At 43.8% G+C, this 21,628-nt stretch overlaps 1 protein-coding gene across 3 annotated transcripts in view; it reads left to right on the top strand.

Moving 5' to 3' along the window:
* Window positions 1-20,977, top strand: part of LOC135385477 (ubiquitin carboxyl-terminal hydrolase 2-like) — a 113,987-nt gene extending 93,010 nt beyond the window's left edge. For all 3 annotated transcript variants that reach the window (XM_064614812.1, XM_064614814.1, XM_064614813.1), the window contains 10 exons: window positions 523-649; window positions 1,724-1,838; window positions 2,257-2,370; window positions 2,500-2,564; window positions 12,128-12,231; window positions 12,329-12,406; window positions 12,518-12,596; window positions 13,085-13,186; window positions 14,915-15,041; window positions 19,200-20,977. In XM_064614812.1, the coding sequence (XP_064470882.1) occupies window positions 523-649; window positions 1,724-1,838; window positions 2,257-2,370; window positions 2,500-2,564; window positions 12,128-12,231; window positions 12,329-12,406; window positions 12,518-12,596; window positions 13,085-13,186; window positions 14,915-15,041; window positions 19,200-19,287 (999 nt within the window). In that variant the 3' untranslated portion in view covers window positions 19,288-20,977. The remainder of the gene's footprint in view (window positions 1-522; window positions 650-1,723; window positions 1,839-2,256; window positions 2,371-2,499; window positions 2,565-12,127; window positions 12,232-12,328; window positions 12,407-12,517; window positions 12,597-13,084; window positions 13,187-14,914; window positions 15,042-19,199) is intronic.
* Window positions 20,978-21,628: the final 651 nt, after the last annotated feature.

Here is a 21,628-nt window from a genome sequence, read left to right as displayed (position 1 = left end):
TGTTCCGTAAACTTTTGTCCCAAGCTTTCTCTAGCATGCAGACTAGAGATTTGTCACGGTAATTATCATACTGTCAATTAAATGAGTACTCTGCACAGTATTTCTTTAAATTGCTTTTTACATACGTATACTATGTATCATACAGGGTGTTTCACCCAACGTGTTAAAAAATCTCATTAAAGAATTGATGTGTCTGGAAATCATGGGGCCAATGCTATTTAACTCGGAGTAAGGGGGGGGGGGGGGGGGGGGGCTTTTGCCATGTCTTCCGATCACTTTGATCAATTTTAGGTTGCAAGAATTTGAATTGTCCAAATTGAACTCAGAAATTTGCCAAGCCAACCTCATGTTTGTTTGGTAGAAAGAGGAAGCGCATGGAAGATTTACCCCCATTCCATTGCGTAATACATTTCCTTCTACAATGGCAATATCTGAAAGAAAAAGTGGAAACTGTTGTTTCGGGGCCCACAGATTGTCGGCAGTGCTTAAACTGTAACTCATTGTGACTATCTTTCTTTACAGTGTTTTATGAACTCCATCATCCAGTGTCTGGCCCACACAAGATCATTGCTTGAGTACTGCCTTAAGGATGGCTACATCTCCGAAATAAATACTACCACCTCTTCCATGAAGGGAGCCCTTATTGAAGGTATATTATAAACCATATTTATAGTCCATTACACCATTGCTAAAACATGGGCTGAGTAAAAACCGGGAGAAGTCATCATAGTGTGTTTTTCAGCCGTGCATGTTTCTCCCATGCTACCATCTGCACTTTCGCAGCTTTCTGTCAGGCCAACAGCTTATGTTTGTTTTCAAAACACAGATAAAAGGTTCATCGCAGTGGTAGCAATGACACATGTGTGCTAGTTTTGAAGCTGCAGTATACCCCATTTCCAGCTTCTTCATTTTGCTCCTGTTTAATAGCGCAAGCTCTGTGCAGAAGAAAAATTATTCCGCAGGCATTCATGAGCGATTGGAAAATTTTGTGGGAAATTGTGTAATGAATTGCAAAGTAGGGCCTGGTGACTTGTCAGCATGGCTGTGCCTTCCTGGTATGAATCTGCGATTTGGGCAAAGTGTGCCGGTTTTCTCCCTTGAAGTTCCCGTAGAAACCTTTCTTCATGCGAAAATATGTACAGATAACCTTCTGTTTTAAACAATATTAATTGAAAATGTAATGTTCCAATGGGGAACTTTGGTGATTCCAGAAACCTATATGCATTTCCCCAGTGCTTTTTGAGGAACAAAAAATTATACTATGCGTTGAGCAACCCGGGAATGGGACAAAAAAAACTGCAGAGAATCATGGATATTACTGCAAGCCCTGTGTAACCTTGCTTGCCTCACATTTAGTCAGTCTGTGTTATCACTGTTACATTGTTAAATCATTGTCTTACCAACAAGACATGTGCATATACCACATCATTTCTGCAATGGTGGCATTGGGTGTGTGAACTGCATGAACCCTTGACATGCATGAATTTGTCGTGGTAATGAGAGTGCTGGTGGAGTTACTACTGTGATATCGTGCCACGCTTGCTGGAAGCTTAGATGCGACAGCACTAATGGGCACACTTTCACACAGACAAACATGGCATTGTTAAGCAAAACACACTGCATACACAGCGAGCATGGAAACACATTTTCTCAGTGCAACATTCTCGAGACACATAATTGCAGCAGCACATTTTAATCCTATGTTTTATTTGTATTTGTGTAGTGTTTGCAAATCTTCTCAAGTCCATTTGGCGAGGCACCAACGGAGAGTATGCAGTCAGCCCTCACGCTTTTCGCAGCCAAATTCAAAAGTTTGCACCCCGATTTATGGGCTATAGGTATGCACCTTCAGTATGTCTCTAGTGGTACTGACGTTATCAGTGTATTGTCCCCCTATTTGAGGAAGCAACTGTGCCTACTTCACCGCATGGTCAAATGTGAAAATTGGAATTGTAAATCCATACTTACATTATCCATTGTAATCCATATATGCATAACCCATATATATATTCCATTATTTGCTGCATTTCATTTTGTTGCTAAATATAAACTATGTATAACTAGGTGCTCGTTAATACGGCTGATATCAACATGGGGTCCCACACTAGCTCGCTAGGGACCCCTGACTATAGATTGAGTTACATATGCATGTATTACAAAACGCTAAACAAACAAATATTGTAATGCAGTAGACGTTCCTTGTAGGAGGATGTGTTTGAGCATTTGAGGTGTGTACAACACTGCTTTCTCTTGCAGCCAACAAGATTCTCAGGAGTTCCTTCACTACCTTCTTCAGGGACTCCATGACGATGTCAATCGCATCACATCCAAGCCGAGGCACCTCACCACGGAGATCGATGATAACCTTAGGTGAGGAGAGCAGTAGGGTGCAAGGGTTTAAATCGTAGCTTTTAAGCGCTTATATGCCTGTGTTACCAAATGAAAGGAACACAAAACAGTGAAACAAAACTATTAATTCACTATCGTTTTCTGTTGCAGTGAATCTCAAAAGGCTGCCGAGTCATGGAAGCGCTACCTGCGTTACGATGACAGCAAAGTTGTGGGTACGTGTTGTTAGAATGGTACAGAATGTTATCACCAAGTACACATTATTAGGTCATTCTGAAATTTGACTGCCACACCAGAAACCCTTATCGTGTCTGAGTATGTGTATGTTATTGGACTCCGATCAAGGTGCTGTTACTGAGCTCTTTCAAGTGATAGTAGCCAACCGATTTTCGGGACTTGGCGGTGACTGGAAAAAGTCCGAATAATACAGCAGTCTGAAACATGCGACGTTCTCTAAATTAAACTTTATTTTGCCGCAACTGCATTGAAGAAGTCTGTAATTGTGCGCCTGCATGCAATAACGTTAGCTTGCATTTGTGCAAGCATCACGTGTTCGTCGTGCCGACAACGCGTTGAAAGCTGGTGAACAGCGACAACGTGCCCAAACAAACTCGAACGCGTCCCGACACCCAAAAGTGCCGGCGGCGAAAGGCGTGGCACGCTTGCTGTTGCCGCCGCCATGACATCACCTAGTGGTATGGTTCGAAAGTTAGAGCAATCTCCCCCGGGATTCCAATGAGCAATTCAACCAAAGTGCACAATCCAAAGTGGTGGTTTCGAAGTTGCCACCATACTACCCAAAAAGTCGTATTGGTGCTTGTCCCCAAACGATTTAGTTCGGAAGATCGTGCTTTCGGACTTCAACCTGACCGGACAAACGGTAGTAAAAATGTATTAATCCTACGGCGAAGGTCCCGGTTCCCAGTGAGAGTCCAAAGCATCGTACGATTCCGAGTAATTGGCATCCGAAAAATCAGTCTTAAACCGTAGACAACGTAAATCATTCCCTGTCATCCCATCTGTAGTGAAACACTGCTTACAGAAAATGGTAATACCCGCACTTTTACTGGACCCTCATGTTACGTAAGTGTCCCTTAAGTTCTCTGCCTGACCGAGAAGGAAGTGGCCGAGGTGAATGTACTAATACAGAAACACGTGTATGTACATTTCATTTCATTGTACAGTAAATCTCGGTTATAACGAACTCGACGGTCGCGCGCAACCCGTTCATTATATCCGAAGTTCGCTATAAATGGAATGGACAAAAAATTTGATCCAAAAGGCCAGCAGTGTAAGAAACATGAGTCATGTATACCGTTCATTGAAAATACATCGTTAATGGCGCCTGTTTATACACAGTTGCGGAGATCACGGCGTTTTCTAAGTCATCAAGGTGGTCCAGGTGGGCCGCGGCGAGTGCCTTCGCGTACACAAAATCGCGGAGCGAAGCAACGTACTTGAGTGCCTCCGCTGTAGTTCAAATGTAAGGAGGGGAAGACACTGTGTCATCATCATCGTCATCGGAAAGTTCGTTTGGCGGCGGGCGCACGTCGGCAATGATGTCCGAATCACTGAAGTCCGCGACGGCCTGTGCGTCGTCATCTGCTGTCGCGAACTCCTCGAAAGACTGACAGCCGTCAGTCAGATTCGCAGCCGTTGCTCTGTCCCAAAGTTCTGTGTCGGTATCACGCACACCAAAGTCCACTTCACGATCGGCGTCTGTAGCCAGTGCCTGATGAACAAATCCAGCTTTTCTGAAGCAGTTTCGCAAAGTTTCCCGCTTCACCTGCATCCATGACGCCTTAATCATCGGCCAAACGGGTGCACGTGCAGCGCGCGCTGATGGTGACAGCGCATTGGCTGCAAAGCGAGGTCACGTGCAAGCGGCGCCTGACAAATCCGCGGGCGTCTGACGTCGCGCGCTCGCCTTCTCCAGTGGTCGAGGGAGCTCTTTCGGTCGCAGTAACCGAAGGCTCCCCGGCAATTCGTTCATAATAGGCGGGGGCAATTTCCATAGACTCAATACAAATTTTGACGGTCGTTCGTGAGGCATTCGTTATAACCGAAGATTCGTTATAAGTGGGGCTGTTATAACCGAGATTTACTGTATTACATATCAACATATTTCCCGCCATCGTCCTCACGCTTCATCCTATGATGCTTGAGTGCTTGGATCCCTGTGGAATCAATGACATCATCATCATCATCACTGGGAAAATGGGCACCAGATTGTCTTTTTTTGTCTTGGGGAGCAAATGGAAAGACTGATGGGGTGAGATCTGGCGAACTTGGTGGATGGTTGACCACAGAAAAGCCACAGCTCTGGACAACAGCCATCGCAGCAGGAGCACAGTGTATGGGCACACTGTTCTGGTGGAACAGGACACCTTTCCAGAAAGGTTGCGTAGCAGTCTCTGGTGATGGCCTACGCTTTTGCAAGGTAATCCATGAGCAGCATGCTCTCGAGCATCACTTTTCCTGCTGATGGAAGATGCCGAGCCTTCTTGGGCAGTGGGGCTCTCGGGCTGGAAGTGGTTTCGTCCACAGTTACAAACCAGGCACAAAAATTTGCAGGCTCTGCCTTCAACAGCTGGAGATTATCCCTGGATGTGGCGTAGCATGTGGAGTTTGAGCAGGTGTGAGTAGTCTTGGTACCCATCTGGCAGAGAACTTGTGCTTGCCAAATATGGGGTTAAGATACACAGAACTGTGCTTTATTGGATGTGCCTGTGACCAGTGATGGCCAAGATAACGACCCAACGATCTGGAATGACCACATCGTGTGCACAATGGATAATTTCTTGTGCGGTCACTTCTGCAGGCCTGTGGAACGGAGGTTGTCTACGAGGCTGTCCTGTCCTTGCTTGAATTCCAGGACCCACTTTTTTGCCATGCTGTGGGATCACAGCCGTGCTCTGGTGGATGCCTGCCAGAGTTCGACCCTTCTGGAACAAATATTTGATGATGCCTTCATTTTCTCCCTTTTGCTCAACTCAACTGGATGGCAACGGGAAAACTGGGTAGCATGCATACATCATTTTTTATGGTGCTAACACTGAACAGTACCTGCATCCAGTGATACAGTTTTGTGGCCATGCTCATACTCCTTCTGTATCAGGCAAAGAACTAATGGATTGTGCCTCGTATAGTATAGCAACACTTTGTTCAAGACCATTGTCCATTGTTGCTAGACATTTCTTTCAAATGCAGTCCAGCTAATTATGAGCAACTCTTCCCAGCACCTTGGATGTGCTTCATGCATCAAGTTCCAAGCCCCTAACTTGTAGATTCTAGCGACCTCTGAGCCTGAACTTCACTGTGTAAGTCCGTCGAACTCAAACGTCGGGGGGGCGTCCGAACTTCGCAGAGACCAGAAAACACACGACCACTTCGTAGCTTTGAAAAGAGACGACTATTTTATTTACAAAAAGAAGGGAGAGACAGAGGCACAAGAAACAGTGACCAGATGCGCCTCTCGGAAGACATTGCTTTGGGTATCAGGTTACACTGACCCATTCGGGGACGTTCCAGCGAGGGGTGCAGGTGCAGCGCCCCATAAATAACATGAACTGGTTGACAAGCCCCCGTGGCTCACATGAACAGTAAAAAAAACACAGTTCGACTGGCATCGTCAACAACATTCCCCGTTACTTTGTTACACGTTGTGATATTCGCCACATTCGGCCATCCTTATAAAATTTCGTCCTCGAAATTTCCATCATAGCGAAAACGTAGAGTTATACATTGCTAAATGAAGACACACAAGACACATAACAGGCTATGCTCTTAAATGCATGGTGGGTACGTCAAACATTGAACAGGTTATATGCCTTCATTGATTAACATATCATTTGAAACATAGCATAAAAAAATAACACTTGAACATACGTGGTAAAATGGAATATGTTACACGCTTACGTTTACTCGGAATCCGAGACTATGTCGTCATCATCATCATCTTCATTCCCTGAACGCGAACTCCATAGCTTGAGTTGGTCGGCATGCGCCGTAGTGCTATAACGGCGGCCTTTTTGTCCGCTCAGACGAGTGATGCGGTATGTGTCGTTAGGTAGCACTGCTTCGATAACCAAGGGACCACGATACTTTGGTTGGACTTTGGTTGGCTTTCCGCCGCTTACGGGTAGTCTTCGCACTGCGACTATATCGCCAATTTCGTATCTTGGGGCTTTTGATCTTCGTAAGTTGTAGTGTCGAGATTGCTTTTCTTGTTGCTGCTTTATTGTTGTTTTTGCTTCTTCGCGGATGGCTTGTATGCTTTTGCTTGATCCTTCGTCGACACCTAAGTCACGCAAACGACAGTCTTGGTGTCTTGCAGTGAAACCAAATAACAACTCGAATGGCGTCTTTTGAGTTGTCTTGCTTCGTGTTTGGTTCAGGTTCCGTTGCACTTCATCTAGGTGTTGGTCCCAGTCCTTTTGATCAGGTCGTTCAATCGACATTGCAATCCTTGGTATGAGTGTTCTGTGTATCCTCTCGACTTGTCCGTTTCCTTGAGGTCTTTGAGTCGACACCAGAACGTGCTGGATGCCTTTGCCTTGACAGAATGCTTCGAACTGGCCTGAGGTGAACGCAGTTCCCCTGTCAGTTACAATGCGCCTTGGGACGTCGTAGTCATTTATGTATCGTTCCAATGCTTTTAACACGTTCGAAGTTGAAGTGTTTCGTGATGGGTAGAGTCGTACAAACTTCGTGAAATTGTCAACTATTACAAGGAGTTCTTGGTTCCGGCTTCTGCTTACAGGAAAAGGTCCTAAGTGGTCCAAATGAAGCACTTCAAAAGGCTGTGCGCCTGGAGGAATCGGATTCAGCTTACCAGGCTTCCTCCCGGTTTCACCTTTGTGGATTACACACTCCAAACAGTGTGAAATGTGCCGCTCAACGTATTTCCTTAATCCTGGAAACCAATACCGCCTCTTAATTTTGTCGACGGTTTCTTCGAGATGGCTATGCCCCATGAGGTCATGGTGCTTGATAACCATCGCTTTGCGGTTACTCTTTGGAATGACAAAAAGCCATTTCTTCGCGCCGTCATTTTCTTCAACCTTGTAGAGCAGTCCATTCTTGAGTGTGAAACCTTTTACTTCCCCTTTTTCTCGCTTTGTCCTGTCTTCGGCTTTCTTTTCCAGAATTTTAATTACTCTGTCAACGTATTCATCTGCATGCTGTATCGCAATAACATGTTCTTCCTCGGTGACAGAGAACCAGACGTCAAGTCTGTCTTCGAAGTTTTCGTTTTCTGGAACTGAAACTGGAGCTCGACTAAGCGCATCAACATGCTCCATTTTCTTTCCCTCTCGGTGGTGGATGGAGAAGTCAAATTCCTGGATGTAGTCCATCCACCGTGCTATCTGAGGTATCTTCGTCTTCGCGGCATTCATGTAGACTATGGCACGGCAGTCCGTGTATATCGTGAAGTGTATGCCTATCAAGTAGATGCGTAGCTTGTCTACTGCCCACATCACTGCCGTTAGTTCGAGTCGCGTCGAATGGTATCGTGTTTCGGCTTCGGTGGTTCTACGGCTGATGCAGAACACCAGATGCATGTTTCCATCATCACCTCTTTGCAGTAACATCCCTGCCAATCCATCCTTTGATGCGTCCGTGTGTAACTCAGTTTCGGCATTACGGTCATAGAGAGCCAAAACGGGAGCTTTTGTTAGCTCTTGCTTCAGTTGAGTGAAGGCTTCTTCTTGTTTCTTACTCCACACGAAGGGCTTTCCTTTCTTCGTCAGCTCCGTTAGAGGAGCGGCTTTGGTAGCATGATACGGAATAAATCGTCGAAAGTAACTAGTAAGGCCCAGAAATCTTCGAATTTCGTGAACATCTTTAGGTCGTGGAAACTCGGCGATTGCTTCGAGCTTAGCTTCACCTGGCTGTATTCCGAAACTTGTGATCTGAAATCCTAGGAAACTTACTTCGGGCATTAGAAATGCACACTTGCTTAATTTTAAAGTCAATCCTGCTTCTTGTAGAGCTTTCAATACGCTCTCAAGATTGCTTATGGCTTCTTCGAACGTTTTCCCGGGCACTAGGATGTCATCAAGATAACAGACAGCTATGTTGAACCGGAGCTGTCCTAGTACAGTGTTTATCAGCCGTTGGAATACACTAGGAGCGTTGCATAAACCAAACGGCATGTACAAGTACTCGTAGTGGCCATCTGGAGTTATGAATGCAGTTTTCTCAATTGATTCTTCTGCCATGGGAACCTGAAAGTAGCCACTCGCTAAATCGAGGGTTGTGAAAAACACGTTGCCGCTTAGGCGATCTAACTGGTCATCGATGATAGGGATGGGAAATCGATCCTTCTTCGTTTGTTGGTTCAACCGTCGGTAATCGACAACCTTGCGATACTCTCCTGTTTTCTTTTTAACTAGAAGACATGGGCTGGCGTATGGCGACACAGAGTCTCTTACGATTCCTGCCTCCTTGAGGTCCCGAACAATGGTGCGCATGTGCTCCCTTTCATCGTGCGTTGCTCTGTACGGTCTGCTGTAGACTGGCTTCGTATCATCAATTTCTTCGATTTTCATTTCAGCCATCTTTGTTTTTCCGAGTTCGTGGATGTCTAACGCAAAACAATCTCGGTAAGATGTCAATAATGTGATCAGTTGGCTCTTCTGTTCTCGTGTTACCGTCGGTCCGCATTGTACTTCGTGTTCCATGGTGCATCGCGCACCTACGGCATCCTCGACTGTGAGCACTGGAGAAACATCATGGACTTGTTCTATCTCCTGTGCCGTGCTCTCGTCAACGTCGTTGAGCTCGCAAACGTGTGTCGAAACTGGGTCTACTTTCACCGCTCTACCGAATGAAAAGTTCTTCTTTATTGTTATTTCATCGGAGCTTCTGTTTACAATCGGAATTCGCGTCCTTCCATCTTGTAGCTCAAGTAGGCATCCGATGTCTTGCTCGTAGAAGTTAAGCATAACAGTTCCTGAATCATCGCTGTTTTCGGCCTTAACGTCTATCAACTGCACGGAGTTTGGCGGTACTTTAATAGGGCCTTCGTTCCTCAAAGTATATTTAATGTCACCATCGTCCAGTGTGAAATCCTTAAACGGGCCGTCCTTTCGACTGTCGATTAGTTTCATGCAGTTCTTCGCCTTAATCATAACAACATTGTCAAGGTCGAGCAGAGTTCGTCCCACGAGTACATCGTAACAAATCACATCATCGCTCACAACATAGGCTGGGACTTCAGCTGTGATGTCATCGATAGATATCTTAATGACAGTCCTTCCAACTGGCATAGTTTTCTTTTGCGCGAGTCCGTACAGCGCATCCTTCTCGGCGACATCGAAAATTGTCAGTCCACATTTCGCTGCTGCGGAAACTGTAATCATGCTTACGGCACTACCTTGATCAATAAATGATGTCACCAATATTTCGTCGTTGATGACGGCTTGTTTTACGTATTTGCTGGGTCCATTGTCGCCGACGCAGAGGGATTCTTTCGTCGCTTTCTCACTTCGCGACTTGCACTCTCGTTTTCCGTGACCATACTTGTTACATGTCGTGCAGTACTTTATCCTCTTCTCTTTGGGGCAGTCCTTAGCTATGTGATTAGCGTATTCGTTACAATTGAAACATTTTTGGTTGCCCTGCGAGTCCTTTGCAGGGGCCCACATTCCTCCTTTACGAGTCTGGATTGAATTTTCAGTTGCACTGATACCGACTTTTTTCTTGTTTTCGGGCGTTGATTTTTGAGTTCCTCTGCCAAACATGTCATTTCTTTCTTTCTCCAATCGGACGTGACGCTTTAGATCATGCAGTAGCTGTTCTAATGAGCTGTGATGTTTAGGCATAAGCATTTGGTACGCTGCCGTGTCGGCAATACCTAGAAGGATCATTTCCTTCGTTTCGTCGTCCTTTAGCTCACAGCGTTTACAGAGATGCATCTTATCCATAAAATAATCAAGCACTGATTCGCCCTTAACTTGAACTCTGTTGCGCATTTCTTCGTACTTAGTTACAGGATTAGTAACAGGCACAAACATATTCCTAAAATGGTACTCAAAATGTTCCCACGTATCACATTCCTTTGACTTACTGCGATACCATGTTGCTGCAGGTCCCTTTAACTTCGTCTGTACCACGGTTAGCCTCATAGGCTCAGTCCATTGGCACTGGATGGACAGCTGCTTAAATGTCTCTAGCCACTCTTCTGCTTGCTTCTCGTCACCGGCGCCGTCGAACACATGGACCTCCTTGGAGATATCCGGCATGATGCGTGCAGAAGGGGCTTGACCATCGGTCCTCTTCGATGAGATTAAGTCGTAGAACATCTTGTCACGAACTTCGTCACGTTCTTGCATATACTTGATAAGTTTTTCCAGCTCAGTCATCGTTTTTGCTGAAACGTCGTTGCCGTCGTGAGCTTCGATAATCGTTGACGAGCCGTCTTCGTCACTTAAACCAGATTGCTGCTGGTGTTCGTCGCTGGTCGTAACGTTATCTTCGGTGCTGTTAGTTTTCGATCCCTGAGGGCGTCTTCGTTGCAATCTCGGCATTGTCTACCTTCGGTGCTTACGGGCTAAAGTCCAGATGAGTCAAATTTGATGAAAATGTTCACCTGCTCATCAGTCCAGTCAGTCCTTATCCCACTTCTGATAAAAATGTAAGTCCGTCGAACTCAAACGTCGGGGGGGGCGCCCGAACTTCGCAGAGACCAGAAAACACACGACCACTTCGTAGCTTTGAAAAGAGACGACTATTTTATTTACAAAAAGAAGGGAGAGACAGAGGCACAAGAAACAGTGACCAGATGCGCCTCTCGGAAGACGTTGCTTTGGGTATCAGGTTACACTGACCCATTCGGGGACGTTCCAGCGAGGGGTGCAGGTGCAGCGCCCCATAAATAACATGAACTGGTTGACAAGCCCCCGTGGCTCACATGAACAGTAAAAAAAACACAGTTCGACTGGCATCGTCAACAACATTCCCCGTTACTTTGTTACACGTTGTGATATTCGCCACAACTGTTAGTTGCGGTATATTGATTTGATAAATTTGTGCACAGCCGAACTGATTCTGAGGAACTGATTTTGTTGTTACCTGCATGAGACAGAAAAAGAGAGAAAGAAATATGACATTACAAAAATCAAGCATGCTTTTTCTTGTTAGGAACAGGTTCTCTCTTAGCTTCCTCCCCCTTTGTAGGGTCCCAGATTATGGCATAATGAAAGCCGTTTCATTGATGTTCTACTTCATGGCTCAAGACAAACGTGTTTCTTTGTAGATCATCGATAATTTGTCAGTTGTACGCATTTGGCAATACTGGTTGCAATACTTTGCAATGAATGGTGCAGGGTATGAAAGGCGTCAAGTGCAGTACATCAAATTTCTATAACCACTTCACTACTGTCGGACTTTTGCATGTGCTGCGAGAAATTTCTGCTGTACAAGTATAACTTCTACACAGTCTGCCAGCTGAGCCCATTTCTCATGTGCCTCATTACTGTCAACTCTGCCATAGCAGACGGCTGTAGGTGTACAATAGTTTATTCATCACTTGTCCTTCACGTAGCACAGGCAGCAGCAAAGTTGTTACATTTGCTAAATTGTACCTTGAAACACCCCTGCTAGTTCTTTAGCAGCAACAAGTTAAAAAAAAAGAAAAACTCAGCGTGCAAGAGTTATGACGCAGACAACTAGGCCACCCTCTGCTCCTATATGAATGTGTGCATACATCCTTACACATACAAGGGTAAACCTTTGGGGAATGTCACATGTCATTTTCCTGTACTACTTTCAGATTGCTTTGTTGGCCAGTTGAAGAGCACCCTAAAGTGCAGCTCTTGCGGACACAAGTCTGTAACCTTCGACCCTTTTTGGGACCTCTCGCTGCCTATCCCAAAGGTATGCAAAAGATTGCAACTTTCTCGTCCTCAAAAGCACTTCTCTTGTATTGGCATAACATACATATACTACTATATTTTCTATACTGATTTTCCAGAGCTCAGATCCTGTCACAGTACAACAGTGTCTAAGTTTATTCACCAAAGAAGAAATCCTAGATGGGGATGAGAAACCTGTAAGTGGTAGTTGCATCTTAAGACAACAGAGTGGCACTTTGGCAAGCATTTTGTTCATGGGAAAGGTTGTTGATTGTTTACCCTTGCATTTGTGATGTGTATGCTTCCAGACGTGCTCCCATTGCAAGTCTCACCAAAAGTGTACAAAGAGCTTCACCATCCACAGATGCCCCAAAATTCTTGTTCTACGTATCCTTTTTGTGCGAGCCATCTTTTGTCTTATGCCGTGGTTGTCATAGCTGGTGGACAGGATCCACGACGAGGGGAAACCTTAGCTTGGGCACGAAAATTAGAACGACATGCCAGCTCCTTGTGTTGTTTTGTCTCATTTTCATGCGCAGGCTCAGGCTTTCCTAATCAGTCTCAATATCACAGTTACATAATTAATTTATAACAGCTTTATCTATCAGTATATAAATATGCCTAAAGCAGAAATGTTAAAGGTCCTCCTGTAGGCAGTGTCAACATCTGAGGGAGTGTCGGCGGAGCTGTATGTTGGATCCGGATAAATGGATCCGCATGTGCCCCTTTATACATTTTCTGGGAAGGTCAATTTCTGCTTGTTGCATTTTTTCTTTTTCTTTTTTCGTACGTACAGCCAAATAGTGGTTCAACTGCAAAATAGTGGAGTAATTGGACCAGTGCTCTGACTTAATCCTTAACTTTTTAATCTTTAGACCTGAAACGTTTCTCTCCAAGCGAGCGTTTTAGGGCAAAACTGAACACAAGGGTGGACTTTCCCATCACAAGCCTCGATCTCAGCCCATACATGTCAAGCAGTAAGTATATGTACCACATATTAGAAAGTGGTACTTGTGTAGCTGCAAAACTTTGTAAAAAGTTTCTGTTGGCTGTATAATTGTTTTGAATATCTTGCAGCAGCATATCAGGTCCAGTAGCATTTATTAGTACATTCCCTCTCCGGGGATAGTATTCTTGCCTCTTTTATTCACCTGAAAATGAACGGCACCGCTTGACTACAATGTATAGTTCTTAACATCACTTTATAATTTGCAGCATCTTGTAATGTGTCTTACGGGAACTGTAGTATCTCCATCAATAAAGTTATTCTTACTTCTGTAATGAAAAGGTCTAAATTTACTTATCTGATAAGAATTAGCTTCAAGTGGCAAGAGCCAGTCTTTAGTATCTACAGGGTGAATTTAGCAAAGGTTACACATATTGATCGCATAGTAAAAATAGAAGATGACATCTCTGGCGCTTCAAACTTTGCAGAATGATAGTCATTTGCCTGAAGTTTTATCTATATTTTTTTCAAACACTCATTTTCTAGAAAACGAAAAGTTAAAAAACAAGCAAATGCTCACCCCGTGCATTTCCAATTACCTATACTGCCCGAACACTGCTATGTTTTCCTCTGTCTGCTTCATGTTCACATTGCCACGTACAGGTGGCGCTGCCTGCAGACGAAGCAAAACTTTGGGGGCGAGTGCCGTGTATAGGGAGAGTTTGGCCACTGGGCAGAGCTTGACGTCACGATGTGTCATTTGACGCCATGTGCTTGGCAGCAAAAGCAACACTCTCAGACTGAGCTGCCATTTTGGCCCTCATTCGTGCCAGCAAGTTGGTTGTTTCTTACAGCCGACAGCTTTCCTTTACCTTATATGATGAAAACTGAAATTCATTTTTAATGTTGTATTGTATGGCTCCTACCCAGCACCTTAAAGTGTTCATTTAATCATAGAAATTACGCTAGAGGTCCTTGACATGGGCAGTAATGCATGTGAAGCGACGGGACGAAAACCGGAAGGATCTAGGGTGCAATGCTCAAAATAAGTAAGCGTTATAGAGTATTTAGTGAAAATCCCGGCAATATATTTGGATCCCGGTGGCAGCATGCTGGCGCCCCGCGCGAATGGCACAGTTGTCAGTAATAGTATAACAAAGAGTTACATACAGCAGTGCCACCTATACATGACAATGTGAACGTGATGCAGACAGAAGAGAACATGCATGGGTTGAGAATATGCTTTGTTTATAACTTTTTTCTACAAAATGATAGTACCGTAATTTCACGCGTATTAGCTGCGGCTTGTGCGCTATGTTTTTTTCTCTTACGCTCTGCGGCTTATCTGGTTACTATTTTTTCCTGGTATTTTCCCCATACGCCATTTTTAACGAAAGGGCCAAGAGTGTTTCTGGAACAGCACTGCCCTGCCGATGCACGCGGCTTATCTGTGAGTGCGGCATATCTGCCAGAAAATTTTTAAAACGTTCCTACAAGCGCGTCCTGCGGCTTATCTGCGGCGCGGCTTATACGCGTGAAATTGTGGTATATGAAAAAAAAAAGAACCATCTATAAATATTCAGGCAAATGACTATCAGTCTCAAAGTTTGAAGTGCCAGAGATGTCATCTTCTATTTTTATGGCTCAATCGAAATGTGTAACCTTTGCTCAATTCACCCTGTACATTCGATTGATTTGCGCCATGTGCCATTGCTTTGCAGTAATTTAATCACTAATGGTTGCACACCTTGTTTTTCAGCTGGTCAGCATGCAGTGTACAATTTGTATGCTGTGTCTAACCACAGTGGCTCTACATACTCTGGTCACTACACTGCCACCTGCTTGCATCCGAAATCAGGGGAGTGGCACGAATGCAATGATACTAAGTGAGTGCCATTATAAGCCCTTTTGGAAAAATCATATAGTCATTCGCTGTCAACATAATAGATGACTCACAGTGTCCTACAGTCCTTGAACACGTAATTCCCTTACTTCCCAAATACACTGCCAATGACAAAGATGGTGTCCATCAGAAGGGCAGTCTCTGTTCGAAATGTCTGTGACTCCCGAGCAGAGGGTTCTGCTTCCCACTTCATGGAATCCCTGCAGAATGTACCACATACTGGCTGTATACTATTCATGGTTTTAGTGTGAGCCTCCATATTATTACGGACAGAAATGGTTAGGTTGAACACTACTTTTTAACATATTTACCTCCACATGGAACGTAAGTGACGAGCTAAATGTTGTATGTTGAACCTATATAGCTTGGTGCCATATTTGCTAGCCCCTAATGCAAAATTATCGTACATCATATGTGTTTTATTGCAGACTTATCAAAAGTGGTTAATTTTGTGCTGTGAATCGGCTAGGCAGGACATTGAAGAAATATTTCGTGTGACTTCAGTTCCGCGGTGCACGTTCTGTATGTCTGTACCATTGAGCTCATGGAGCTCATTTGTTCCATGTGGGTGTACTTCAACTAGTGGTTCATACATGCTTGCACATAGTATTGTTGCAAACCCTGCCAGCAAAAATCTCGCAGCAACATGAATTGCGAAAAACAATTTGTACCCCGCAATTGCTCGTCTGTTGTGTGTATTGGTCCCTTGTGCTGACTCGTGTGTGGTTTGGCTGGATAAGGTAGGCCTACAAGAAGTACTGACCACAAGAAGTGTGACAACTTCCACCGGTATGAAATCTGTGAAGCAACGATTCATGAATTCTGTTTCTGTTATCCTAAAATGAGATGATGGAAACCATTTCGTTTTAGTTTCTGATAATTGGGATGAAAATATTTGTTTTTGTTTCTATTTTCATTCCCGGCAGGATGCGGAGATGTTAACGTTTCCCAGGGATGGGCAGTATTTAAATACATTGTAATTAAAATACTATTTAAAATATAAATACATGTATTTATATTTTGTGTTTAAATACAGACTAGAAAAATTTATTTATAATTATATTTAAATACCAATTTTGGGGTATTTATTCTCGTAAATACTTTATAAATACCCCTAAATACAGTATATACTGACTTCTACCTTAAAATTGCCCTGCTTGACCTTTCGCGAAGAAGGGTGAGTCCAGGGCACAGTTATACCTTGTTTGCGCAGCATACGCATGTGACAACCATTCTAGATGGGGAGATTTTCACTGTTGTTGCAGACAACGGTCACATCTACCTGATTACCTTGTTGTACGATTCATCTGTGGAGATGCTGTTCTCCTTTGCGAAACTGATCGTACAACTGAACAGAAGATGCCTCAAAGATGCAGTCTTAGAGAAACTTCAAATATTAAAATCGTCAGGATGGTCTAACAAATAAATGTTATTATTGCTCGCTGATTCGTCATGATGATCATCAGTACTTCTGTAATCCCAGGTGCCATCTTCCTCAAAGTATTTATGGCAGTAGTTACGATATTTAAATACAGTATTTATATTTTGTATTTAAATACTAATATTGAAAAGTATTTATGAAGAGTATTTAAATACCCCTTTCAACGAAGTATTTTGTATTTATATTGAAATACTCAAAAAATGTATTTACGCCCATCCCTGACGTTTCCATTATGACTTCCGGTAACAAACCCTGGTTAGAAGGGATCAAAGGCCGAGCAGAAAGATTCAAAACTCTTGCGCTCAAACGGCACTTTCACTTCAATAGCTTCTTCTTCAATAGGACTTCTGTTGTCGTCTCAGGAGAGGTTGCACAGTAAAAGCTTCTTGCTTCCAGACATTTATACGTCTGAGAACTTTGAACTACTTAAGGGGGAATCACTTTTGCGCAAGACAATAGAGAAAGTTTGTTCGCACACCGCTCAGAAACGCCGTAAAATATCGTCAAAACACAAGTACTGGCGTTTTCTCCTTGCTTTATCCTTGTCAATGCCACATTTTGTAGAAATCCAGGACTATCCGTTGATTTGTATTGAGCCTGAATTCGCAAATATTTTAGTGTGCGACACTTTATCGAGATGGCAGCGCATGTTCGAGATGCACCAAACTTTAATTTATTAAAAATCAACGGCTCAACCTTGTCCTCTAAGAAATACGTCATTGACTAGACAAAAACTAAGGGAACACGCCAGTACCAATCTTAAGATGATAGTTTAGATAGAAGTCCCTTGAGAGTATCACTCAGTCTCTCATAATTTTGATGGGCCGTAGGGTAGCAGAATTTGGAAAGCACTGAGTTACTGTATTGTCCCACTTTTTTTTTGATAATGCAAGTATTGACCACATACTTCAGAAACCGATATCGCAATCTTGTAATAACAAACTACCTGGTGCTGACACATATTAGCCGTTTCCTTGGAGCTATTTGACTTTCATTGTTTCTTGGGTATTAGAGGCTAATGTGTTTGTGTCGTCCCCAGATGGAGCACACCTAGGGTTGTCACCTGTCGGGATTTCACCCGAACAGTTTGGAAATCCAAGGCTTGCGTTCGATGTCCGGGTGAAGATGTCCTGGACATGAAGTGCTCGGAAATTGGCGAAGTCGCAGTAAAAACCTCGAGTTTTTAGTTTGCATCATCGTTGCCAAAGATCGAGCGATAGCTAAAATGAGCAATCAAAACTACTTAGAACTACACTAGGGCACTGCAGACAACCTCTCATCTATTATTAGAACCTACTATACCCAGCGCTCAGCATTCAAGTCGCAATAATTTGATACAGCCCATAACAATCCAGTTCATCCAATCCAAGACAGGGCAAAAGATGGAGGGAGGCGTGGCAGTGCCTAGCAGTAATAGCTCCCATAGAACCAATAGTTTGATATTTCACACCAACACCACCTAGATACAGAAGGCCTGCTTACTGCCTCCTCTCCCTCCTTCACTACGTGAACATATAAAGTCAGAATTCGTCTGCTACTGCGATTCGCCGTTCTGCAAATTGAGGAAATCGCAAATGATTGCAGGTAACTTAGAACCTCTAGACCTGAATCTGGAGACAAAAAGTGCAACACGCTTTCCAGAAAATCAGTCTTGCGAAAGATATGGGACCGTTTTGCGCGTTATTTTAAGGATTTCCCATTTACGCAGGGACGTTCAACCACTACTCGCAGACGACGGTGGTTTGTCTCCATGGCTACGACCGCTGAAAGCATGTTCGTGATTGGCTACCGCCGTTGAAAACACTGTCCTGATTGGCTGACTTTTAGTTGTTACGTCACATCGATGTATAAGTGGGCTTTGTCTATCTAGGTGGTGTTGGTTCACACAGTACTGGGCACAATGCAAATGCTTGTCTCGCCTTTCGGCGTGCCCTGGCTACCATCGACTACTACTGGTTTTCCGCCTAATGCCCAGTTATTTGTAGCCTGAAATAAGCGAAGCAATTTTTGGTTAAAAATACATTTCCTACATCTTATGGATTGCAAGTGATACGTATACAAAGCCCACTGCATTGCGCTTCGTACCACACTAACAAAATCCGTAGCTAAGTTGCAAAACGAACACTTAGATTGCTTCGTGATGGGCATCTTATTTCACTGCTTGCAGTGCAACATACTACGTTGCAGCAAAATGGAGTGCGGGACACTCGCGTCCCCCATGGCGGTGTTTGGTATTTGTCATCGGAATAGGTGGCAACCCTAAGCTCACCTCGGCTAATTCTCATCACACGTGGGACAGTAGCTCTGTGGGCTAAAACGAAATGTTATGTAGCTCTCGCCAGAGCCGTCCCGCAGCGAGTTTACGCCCGGGGCAGGGTAAAGGTGAAGCGCCCCCCCCCCCCCCCCCCCCCCTCCTCTCTGCCGTCAGAAGTTCTGAAAACAAAGAAAAGAAAACAAACACTCATTTGCACTGCCGAGATCATAAATTCAAATTCTCTTAATTCCGGCTTTATACTGTCCAACAAACCTCCCAAGGCATACAGTTTGGCGTCTTCTCTGGCGAGGGCACCTGCCCCTCTCGCCCCCCCCATCGGAACGGCTCTGGCTCTCGCTACCAGGATGGAACTTCCAGTCGCAAAAGTGCTGCATGCTAGAGCCCAACTACAATTCTAATGGTCCCTGTCTGCTCTGTCTCCGCAGAGTGACGGAAGTGAGCGCATCGCGGGTGGTGTCCGCAGAAGCCTATGTCCTCTTCTACGAGTCAGCAACGCAGTCTTCGCGTCTCTGAAGGCAGCCTCCTGCAGCACTGAGCCGATGGCGGCTAAGTGCTGCATAGTGAGAAAAACTGAAAGTGGCACGCAACAGTGTCATCAAAATCTCATCTCACGCTCTCTACCCCCCTCCCCCCGCAGACTGTGTGCGCGTGTGGACGTTGCTGCATGAGCTGGCCGTGAAGCTTTAGCCGTGAACCATCGTGGTGTGTGATGAAGGTGAAGACAGTGTTATTTAAAGAAATCACTAACGCTTAAAAAGTGCTCGGATATAAATTGTTGTTTGGCACTCTGTGCATTAAGTCAACCAAGAGTGTTTACCGTCACTATGAAGAATTCAAAATGTAGATAAGGTAGCGATTGACCGTGAGACGTTTGAAAATTTTCTATGCTTTTGTAAGGCACAGACGTGCCTTCTGTTTCTCTCGTACGGTATTTACTTGCTTTTGGTTCTTGAAAGGGTTTTTGTTATGTTGCAGTGTGTCCACCAAGTCATGTGCCAGGGGGAAGTGAAACATCACCCCCCCTTGACAGTGCACAAAATATTTTAACGATGGTGGCTACCACTAAAAAGTACGGGCATTAAAGAGTTCACCCATTGTATTTGGTATTACAAATCAGAAAAGTAAAGCATGCAATAGTTAGACTGGCAACTAACTTTTCAAATAATTAACTTTCTGCAGTCTCGCCTTTCCTTTTTATTATTATTATTATTATTATTATTATTATTTTATGTTAGCTTTTACTTTGGTAGCCAGTCTTCCAGCCACATTGAGACCCCTTCACTTTCTTTTTCAATTATTTTTTTTACCTTGGCCTTCCATACAAGTTCGGTGCTGGCAGCAATATTTTACGCGAAGTTACCAATGTTTTTGGAAAGCATTGCACGATTTAACCATAACCTGTAAAAACGAGTCTCGGTTTGTCGGCCCCGTACATCTGCAGTTATTGCTCCAGGCAATTATTTTTCCCCTTTTGCAAGGTGCAGCTATGATCATTCAGCAGTGTGGACGTCTTGACATAATAAAATATGTACATATGTATTTAGAAAAATCGATTTAAAATTGATGTATTCACTGTACAAAGGTTAAACGATGAACTGTTAGATTATCTGATTAAAAGGTGATGGTTATAAAGTAGAGAGAAGTATAAACACAAAACTTTGGTCAACCATTTTAGCCATGTTCCCACACTTGAGTTGTTCAATTCCATTTAGTTCACGCGGTTGATTTTCTGTGCTGGCTCATAAGTGCTGAAATACTTGATGCCTCGAGAAAAAAACGTTTTGAAGAAGAGGTAACATCCCTTTTGTGTGGCCCTCTAATTTTATGCTGTAATCTTTACCAGTGTACCAGAGAGTACCAGAATACCAGTGATGTTACGCAGGTGTTGTTGTTGGAAGTGCTGCAAAAATCAATGCACTAAAATGAACAGGATTAAGTTTATGTAACAGAGTCTACTATAGGGTGTTACTCTTCAGTGATCACTAGTTCTATAGTGATTTAACATTGAGTATGTCTCACACTTTTTACTGTTGTTGTTGAAGTTTATATGTTTATATCTGTTCTTCAGCCGGTGCTTGATCACATATCAATCATGCATGATCACTGCTTGTGATTGCTACTGCACAAGAAAATTTGGTAACCTTCCGTGTCAAGTCTGTCTGCTTCAACTTGATTGCTGTGAGTAAACACTCCAAAACTGAGATTTCCTGTTTATCTGTGTTCCTGCCAATGTAGTGTTGCCTCTACATTTTTGGCTCATAAAAGTGAGACACACGAATACGTGTGTACTGGACCTTCATATAGGATACAGCCATGCAGAGAGTGCTTGGAGAATGCACGTAGCTGTCCAGTGCACTTTCAGTGGGAATGTTCCGTACATTTTCGTGACATGTCAGATGTTTGCATGAATGCATTGCCATATGCATTAAGCAGTTTAAAAATCAGATTTTCAAAACAAGCATAGGATTGCTGACCGCGTTCCTGGACACGTCTTCCAGAAAATTTGCCACCAGTAGAATGTGGTGTGTACAGTAAACAAATGCAACATTTCATTCAGTCTGGAACGAGGCTGGCAAGGACAAAAATGTCTGTCTTGATGTAATGTTTCTTTATTCCCATAAAGTAACATTACATCAAGACAAAGACATTTTGGCCCATATTCGAAGGATACAAGCAAAAATTTTGAAAGGAAAACGGCAAAAAAGAGAGGCTGGTGACTCTTCATTAGAGCCACGTTTGGTCAAATCACGTGTCAAATATTATGCTGTTGGTCACAGTGTTGCATCCAGGGCCTCAGTAGGAGAGGCCTGTAAATACAAGCTGGCTATAGGGGACTGCATGTAAATTATGTGTA

This window comes from Ornithodoros turicata, chromosome 2 (assembly GCF_037126465.1).
Source record: "Ornithodoros turicata isolate Travis chromosome 2, ASM3712646v1, whole genome shotgun sequence".
NCBI lineage: Eukaryota > Metazoa > Arthropoda > Arachnida > Ixodida > Argasidae > Ornithodoros > Ornithodoros turicata.
Note: the sequence above shows the minus strand (reverse complement) of the source record. Positions and strands in the feature narration are given on the sequence as shown.